At 43.6% G+C, this 8039-nt stretch overlaps 1 protein-coding gene across 2 annotated transcripts; it reads left to right on the top strand.

Annotated features, from left to right (window-relative positions):
• Positions 1–419: 419 nt before the first annotated feature.
• On the top strand, positions 420–7358 carry LOC119235068 (transmembrane protein 126A). Of its 2 annotated transcripts, none has more exons than XM_037498109.2 (5): positions 420–489; positions 2399–2522; positions 5169–5362; positions 6411–6525; positions 7123–7358. In XM_037498109.2, the coding sequence occupies exons 2-5, from the start codon at positions 2434–2436 to the stop codon at positions 7313–7315; spliced, it is 591 nt and encodes a 196-aa protein (XP_037354006.1). In that variant the 5' UTR covers positions 420–489; positions 2399–2433; the 3' UTR covers positions 7316–7358. The 2 variants fall into 2 exon arrangements, with proteins under 2 accessions (XP_037354006.1, XP_054546773.1); XM_054690798.1 differs by lacking the exon at positions 420–489 and adding an exon at positions 1391–1635.
• The last annotated feature ends 681 nt before the right edge of the window (positions 7359–8039 follow it).

Genomic DNA, 8039 nt, shown 5'->3' with positions numbered 1-8039 from the left:
CTCAAATGTGGCCTAGCCTGAGATCCAAGAACAGAGACTGGGAGACTGGGAGACTGGGGTAGTGGGCACCCAGGGTATGCCAGCAGCGGGGCAGCTTTCCCCTGCTCCCGGCCAACACCTGGAGAGCAGCTGTGCTGGCCCAGCAGTCAGGCGCACAAGGTGGTTTTGCAGTGAAGGGCAGGTTTGGGGTCACGCAACTTTCACCCGAAGTTTTACAATCACTGTAATGCCTGGCGCGGGAGGTGGGAGTAGCTGATAATTAGCACCGCCAGCTCGCCGCCCTCTGCGGAGGCCACCCCCCAGCGCGACCCCCCGCCCCCCTAGGAAGCAGCCGCCCCGCCCCCCACGGGTCCCTCGCCCAGCCCCCAGAGGGCGGTGCCGCCGGCGGTCACGTGTCCGGCATGGCGGCGCCCTGCGAGCCGAGCGGAGGCTGCCGCGGGCGTGTGCGCGGCTGAGGAGCTCGGAGGCGGCGCCCGCCGCGGGGCGAGAGTAAGGGGCCGGCGTGGGGGCTGGGGGCGGGGGGCGGCCCGGCCCCGGTGTCGGGCTCGGCGGCGCGGGGAGGGGCCCGGGCCGGGGGATTGGCCGAGGCGCCCGCTGCCTCCCCGCCGGGACCCTCCGTCCAAGGGGGCGCGAGCGAGGGCCCCGGGCGCGCGGCCGTTTCCGCGACCGGCCTCGTCTCCCCGCCCTCGGCCCCCTCCGGCCCGCGGTGGGGGTGGCGCGGGGGGAGCCCGCGCGGCCGCCTCCCGACGCCCCGCGGCATTGACCAGCGCTTTGGCCTGGGGGGGGTCGGGGACCGCGGCGGGCGCGCTTCGGGGCTCCCCCGCGCGCCCCCAACGGCGAGCCCCGCGCCCCTCCCCCCCGGCCCCCCGCGCCCCCGGCCCCCTCTCTGGCGAGCCCCGCTCTGAGGCGCGCGGACGGCGGCGGCCGCGCGGACGCTCCTGAGGAAACGACTCGCCTCAGGCCCGCGGCCCGCGCCCGCCCCGCGCGCGTCGACAGCTCCTGCGGGGCGGGGCGGCCTACCCTGTCTTTGTAACCCGGGCCCCCCAAAAGTTGGAACCCCGGAAACCTAGACAGACCCTTCCAGACCCACCTGGTGCGCACGAGGCAGGGGCGCGGGTGCCGGCGCCTCGGCGTTCCCCACAGGCCCCTCGCGCGGCAGCCGCCGTCCAACCCCCGCGGGAAACCGCGGCCAGAAACGCCTGGTTTCCTGCCCCCGGGCCCCGCAGCGTCAGCTCCGAGCTTCGGCTTCTCGCAACTGCTGCCCGGCAATTTGCTCGACGAAGTGTCGGGCCAAGGCCTCCCCCCTCGCGGGCCTTCTCCCCAGAGCGCGGGGATCGGCGCCGCCGCCCGGGCCGCGTCCGCAGGGGGCGTCCGCGCGGCACCCCGCGGAGAACGCTGAGGTGCCGTGGAGCGGCCTCGGGCAGGAACCATCCCTGCACCCGCAGAGGCCACAGTAGCCGCTGTCTGGCCCCAAGAGACGTTTGCTGACCTTTGCTCCAGGACGGAACTAGAACTAAGATGGCCCGGGGGTGACTCTTCTCTACTAAATACCGAATTCTTGTCCAGCGTGGTTGTGGCCAAGTCGGGTAGTTTACACGCCCACCAGCAGCACCCCCAGCATTCCTGCCAGCAATTGTCAGTTTTCAGCATCTTCCCCTTTTGTTTCCCTGATTATGATAGGTCAAGCATACTTCAGAAGTTTTCACTTTACTCTTTGCGAAGTGATTGTTCAAACTTTGTCAAATTTTCTTGTGTTGTTTGCCTTTTTTCTTGTTATTCTATCTGCATACTAATTACTCTTTTGCCAGTTATATTGCAAATACTCAGATCAGCTTATCTTTAAAGTATCTAATTGATGAATGCAAATCAGTTTTCGTTACTATCAGTTTTCTCTTTTACATTTAGTGCTATTTCCAAGCTATGTATTTTTTTTAAGATTTATTTATTTATACAAGAACCGGGGTACAGGCCAGATGCGCAGGTGAGAGGATTCACCAGAGACAGAGCGGGGAACAGAACAGACTGACGAAATACACTGCTGAGGGGAGCAGCGGGCGAGATGGGGGATGTCTGCTGTGCCATGTGGGTAGCTCCCCAGCCATCAGGGATTGAACCAGCGCTGCAGAGGCTGCAGAGAGCCTCACAGCGCGGCGCTAAAACGCCTGCGCCACCAGGGGAGGCCCTTCAAGCTACATTATTTTTAAAGGTTATAAAGATATTCTGTTATTTCCTAGCTCTGTATTTTGTCCCTTTCATGTTCTGGTTTCTGTATCACTTGGAAATTATTTTTTCGCTGTGGTGTATATGCATTGATTTTTCAGATTATGAATTCAATTTATAACTACTTGTTTTTAAAGTCATGGTTTTAAGACTTTTTATAAACACTCTTTTTCTATAGATACACATTATTGAAAAATTAATTTACTACTCAACATGGAAAATCATGAACCAGGTGATACTGCCAAAGAAAACTTAATTTTCATTATAGCCAGAAAAATTAACCAACTTCCAGAAGCAGACAGGTAAGATCCCTTATTAAAAATATTTTATTTGCCAGGTGGGTTTTCATTAATTTATTACATCATATTATTTTGAGTATAAACAAAGTATCAGAAGGAAATGGTCTTTTGCCTTGATGAGAAAACTAAGGGCCAGAAAGATTAATAATCATTTTGCTCTCAGTCACTGCAAGTGTTCACGTTTGGACATTCCTAATTGTATGATGGTGCAAATGTTTCCCATTTGGCTCAGCATATAGTCAAATGTGAGCATTTATGGACTCACACTAAGAAATGGACTCCAAATAACAAAACTTGAAAATAGCCCTTGTATCACTGTGCTTACAGCCTGAGAGGCCCGTTACCCACACAGCTAGAAGAGGAGTGTTAGCAAAATGGGTATTGCTGAAAGACCTTTAAGGGGTCATTAAACAGAAAAAGGAGATCTAGAAAACACACCGATCTTCTAAGACAACATGGAGTGAATTAGTTTACTTCTACGAAATGTTTAGACCTCGCTGGCAAGAAGGCCTCTCCAACTTAAAAATCTAAGACTAAAAGGGATGAAAAGGAGCCAGCTGGGGGGGGGGGGGGGCCGCGCCACAGATCCCAGAGGCGGAGGTATATGCTAGGCCACAGGACAGCAGCACTTTGTCATTCTGAGGAACCAAGAGTTACTGAAGTTCAAGGGAAGTGGACATATTGGAGGAACGGGTTTTTTAAGCGTGGGATGTAGTGATCCAGCTGACCTTTCTAAAGAACACTCCACTTGCTTTTTAGAAATTAGGCTTAAGATAGGAGAAATGGGGAAGTACAGTAGGATAACAGGTATAGTAATCCTGGTGAGAGATGGTGGTGGATGGTGGGCTGAGATGAAGAAAAGGCTGGATTTAAAATACATTTTGGAGGTATAATCTTACTGTCTTAGCCAAATTCCACTCTCAGTGCTACTTAATCATTTCAGCAAAGGAGAACATATTAACCAAGGGCAGTAGTGAGAACTTGGTGAAATTTCACAGGTTGTTTATCCCACACCCTCCCCACTGCCCCACAACACATATACATGCTGTTGGATGGTTTTCCTGAACAGAAAAGCCTTTCAAGCAAGATTGCAGGCCCTGTTTCCAGGCCCGTACTAGTAGGGAGAGCCAGAATAGAATAGATGCTAACAGCAAATTTGCTATTCAGACTGTTGCACTGCTTGTTTTATGTATTTGGCAATTTTTTACTGTCTTTAACATTCATATGTAATTGTAATTTAGAAATTGTTTATGTAATATAGAAAATTTATGGACAAAAATCTCGAGTATTGGTTCCATTTTGATGAAAATGTGGGTAGAACATTTCTCAGGATTATGAAGATAAAATTAATATTTTATAGAAAGTGCTCAAGTTCCCAGTTCCCTCAGCCTACACAAAAATACACATCTTTCATATTCATTTTCTGATGTTATTTGAAAGGTTCTCTAGATTATCACCATTCCCTAAATAGTATCTTGTGTAATCCTTTGTTTCTAAACTGCCTTTCCTCCTATACTGTAAACTTGAGAGGTTCCATCTCAAGTTTACATCTCTCTGATCTTCCAGTAGCAAACTGGAAAAAGTGAAGGTAGATTTGTCTTCAACACCAAGCTTGCTGCACATAGTGGGTACTCAGTGACTGAATGACAAACACTATTTTGACTGTCAGTAAAACCTGACAAGTTTGAAAGGTTACTACCTTACACAATGTAGGAAACGCAACTAGAATTTCTATAGAAAATGACTTTAAGATGGGTGTTACCGCAGAAGTTACAGGAGTTGTGGTGTGGCTAGTGTGTCCAAATGAAAAGTAATGAGAAATTTAAGTAGTTGATACTTGTGTAGCAGATGGCAGGACAGATGGTTAAAAAAACTAAAGGGCAGACTGAAGAGTTTGGAGTATTTTCATTACCCAGAAATACCTGTTGGTATTGTTTTTTTCCAAAGCTGATGAATGCATAGGACATGAATTTTAAACTCAACCAGACATACCACTAAATTATCTGCGTTATCAGCATTTCAATAGGTTGCTGTAAAGCACCTACAATATGTATTCCTCAAATGTTAGTACTCCTTCAACCCACCCACACCTCCAACCCAATGCCAAAGCTTCAGGGAAGTGTGAAAAGAAACATTAACTCTACACCTCATTGAATGCTTTCTATGAGTCAAGGTGCTAGAGAAGCCAAGAATATATCCTATCTCACCTTCAAGTTGTTTACAGGCTAATGGGAAACCTGATGTGTAAATCACTATAATTATAAAATAGGATCATTTTATACCATGATGAGTTAGAGAGGTTAAGTATTAGATATTGTAGATACCAGAGAGGCATTCAAATCAAAATCACTGTTCAGAACTTCTCCCCTGCTGTATAGTTTGCGGGAACTTTTTATACTAATATCCTTTGCAAAATCACAAAATACATTTAGTAAGACCTGACTATTGTGTTTACATTCTCAAATCTTTAAAATAAAAATCTTGTAAAACATGATTTTAAAAGGTTCTATTTTATGTTAGAGGATAAATGTTTTATCCTATTGCTCCAAAAATCCTGATAAATTCTGTAACATGCCAGAATTGTTGGAGAGCTCACACACACCATAAAACCAAAGAAAACGTTACTGGTTTTTTCCCTCGCCCACTCAGGAATCTACTTGAACATGGGTCAACGTATGTTGGAATTAACGCAGCTCTCTGTGGACTAATAGCAAATAGTCTTTTCCGGCGTGTCTTACATGTGACACAGGCTCGTATAGCATCTGGCTTACCGATGGCAGTGATCCCATTTCTGACAGCGGATTTATCTTACAGAGGTTTTGTAAATTTACCTTTGAATACAGGTAAGTTCTATATCACTATCATCGCAGAGTTTGTTTTCATAATCTGTATGCCTTACACTAATCCTTAAGTATTTTATATATCAAATAGCTACATTGCTATAATATAGTCTCAGCACTTTGGTACGACTGAACTAGAATTTCTAGCCTCTTTGTAAGTGGCAATTTATTCATATTAGCATCACTTACAAAACAAGTAAAAAAGCATACCCAGCAGTTTTAAATATTTTCCTTTATCTCACTTCCACAGTGCTCAGAGTAAAAAATATATGAAATACTTATTTAAATGCTGACTGCATTAGGTTTTTAAAAACAAAAAATTTCCTTAAAGGGAAAAAAAAAATCCTTATATTACTAACACTCTTTATGTAGTTAATAATTACCAAACATAACATGGTTTCTTGATTTCTTGTCAGCTTATTGTGTGTGCTGAGTGCTTTGAGAATAGCTAATCACAAAAAAAATTCTAATTAATGGTTTCAAAATAGTACTAGAGATTATGAGGAAGGAGACAGTCCATAGCTATCCCAAATTAAATGCTGTGTAAACTGTATGTGTATTGTATTTTGCTTGACCATGTTCAGTATGAAAAGAAATTTTAGGATCCAGAGACCTACTACCCAATGAACTGAACAGGCTGAGTGAAAACAGCCATTTTTAATAAACAATTTGGAATTGAATAATTTTATAAAAATAAAGTGACATCAAACTATGTAATATAAGATGACGTAGGAATTGTTTTAAAGTTTCTTAACAGAAATATTAGCTCTAGTTTGCTAGTATAAATGCAAAAAGCTAGAAGTACAAATCAATATGATTATATTCAAATGTAGAACATATTAAGAGAACTTTTCCTAAGATGGTTTTATATTATTCCTGGCTGGCTAAGGCTCTGTATACATGCAGTTATTTATACCTTTTAACATGCACAGTAGAATTGCATTTGCCATTATTACTGCCTGAAAATTTGATACATAAAAGGGAACCTTGCGTTGTTTAAATCACGTTTGCTTGACTGTCATGACCCTTATTTCCACAACTTATTTTCTAGGTGACTTGAATTGTGAAACTTGTACCGTAACACGGGGAGGATTGGTTGGTCTTGCTTTGGGTGGTCTTTACCCTGTTTTCTTGGCTATTCCTGTGAATGGAGGCCTAGCAGCCAGGTAGGATTCTTTCTCATAATCACTGAGAAACTTTTATAAATGACTGCCTGGAAAATGTATAACTTTGAACTTCAAAGGAGTTTCTATTTTTAAAGTCATAACTTTGAGCTAATAAAACTTTTTTATACATAATCAAAAATTACTTCTCAAGAACTTGAAGAGTTCTAGAAATTTATTATACTGTGTCTCTTGGTATGTAGTTTAGGTTCTTAACTTCGTGTTTTGAATGCCAGCTACAAAGCTGCAAACGTGATGTCTGGCATGAAAGCTACTTTATAAACACCGTATTTTTAGTTTGAGCACTTCCACTAAAGGAAAACTCCATCAAAAAATGAGTAGCTAAAAGCCTGCTATTCTAAAATATCTTATTCTCAGATGAACTCTTGCATTAAATAGTCTATGCTCCGTGAACCGCTAGAGATAAAACAGAGAAAAAAAATTTTGGGGACTAAAAGACACTGAAGAGTATTATTACCTTACTATTTAACATGAAACTAGTTTCATGTTAAGACTTCTGGAATTAATATATAGTGTATTAAACTTGCTACTTGATAAATAACTTCCTTTCTTGTGAACTGAATCCATGTTTTCTTACAGGTATAACTCAGCTCTGCTACCAGAGAAAGGAAACATCTTAAATTACTGGATTAGAATTTCTAAACCTGTCTTTAGAAAGATGCTGTTTCCCATTTTGCTTCAGACTGTGTTTACTGCATACCTTGGGTCTAGACAGTATAAATTACTTATAAAGGCTCTCCAGTTGCCTGAAACTGGTCTAGAAATTCAATGAGTGTTAAGCAAATGTGTATGCAAAATAAAATTGTGCAATGAAGCTGTCTAATGTATGAATAAACACAGACTTGTAATTTGTATTACATGAGGTACAGTTTTGGGACCTATGACAAAAAGCTGCCCAGGGCAACAAATAGGGCTAACCTCTTAAACAAGAGTGTCATCTCTCTAATTCACCTTGTCTCTTCTACTTTGCTGTTCCACTCCTTTACATAAAGCAATTTGGCCTATAACACAAACACGCGCGCGCACACAATAGCATACAACACTCTTCAATGGAGACCTCTTAAAGAAGCCCAACAAGAATGAAAACTAACAGAAAAAAGTACATATATATTAAACAGCAAATGCTACACTTCATTTTCCCAACTCAGTTCCATAGGTATTAAGTCACAGAATTTTAGAGCACATTTAATGACCTTTCTTACAGGATTCCAGTATTTTTGAAAAATGGTTATTTAGGCTCGGCTTGGCCTACTCTAACGCTATAATTACCTGCTTCAAGTCATCTTATTTCTATCTTTGGAAAGCTATATTCTTAAAAGATTATTGAGGCAAAAATCTCAAGTTACATAACTCAGCACCTGACATTTAAGGCATTCAAGTGGTAGCATGTTCTTTCTATAATTCCTGGTTTTGTTTATAGAAACAACCTAGTCTAATCCCAAAAGATAGATCATTTTCATTCTTTTAATTGACCTATTGTTTCCTTCCTAAAGCAT

Source organism: Talpa occidentalis, unplaced genomic scaffold (genome assembly GCF_014898055.3).
Source record: "Talpa occidentalis isolate TD23 unplaced genomic scaffold, MPIMG_talOcc4v2.1 talOcc4.888, whole genome shotgun sequence".
In the NCBI taxonomy this organism is placed as follows: domain Eukaryota; kingdom Metazoa; phylum Chordata; class Mammalia; order Eulipotyphla; family Talpidae; genus Talpa; species Talpa occidentalis.
Note: the sequence above shows the minus strand (reverse complement) of the source record. Positions and strands in the feature narration are given on the sequence as shown.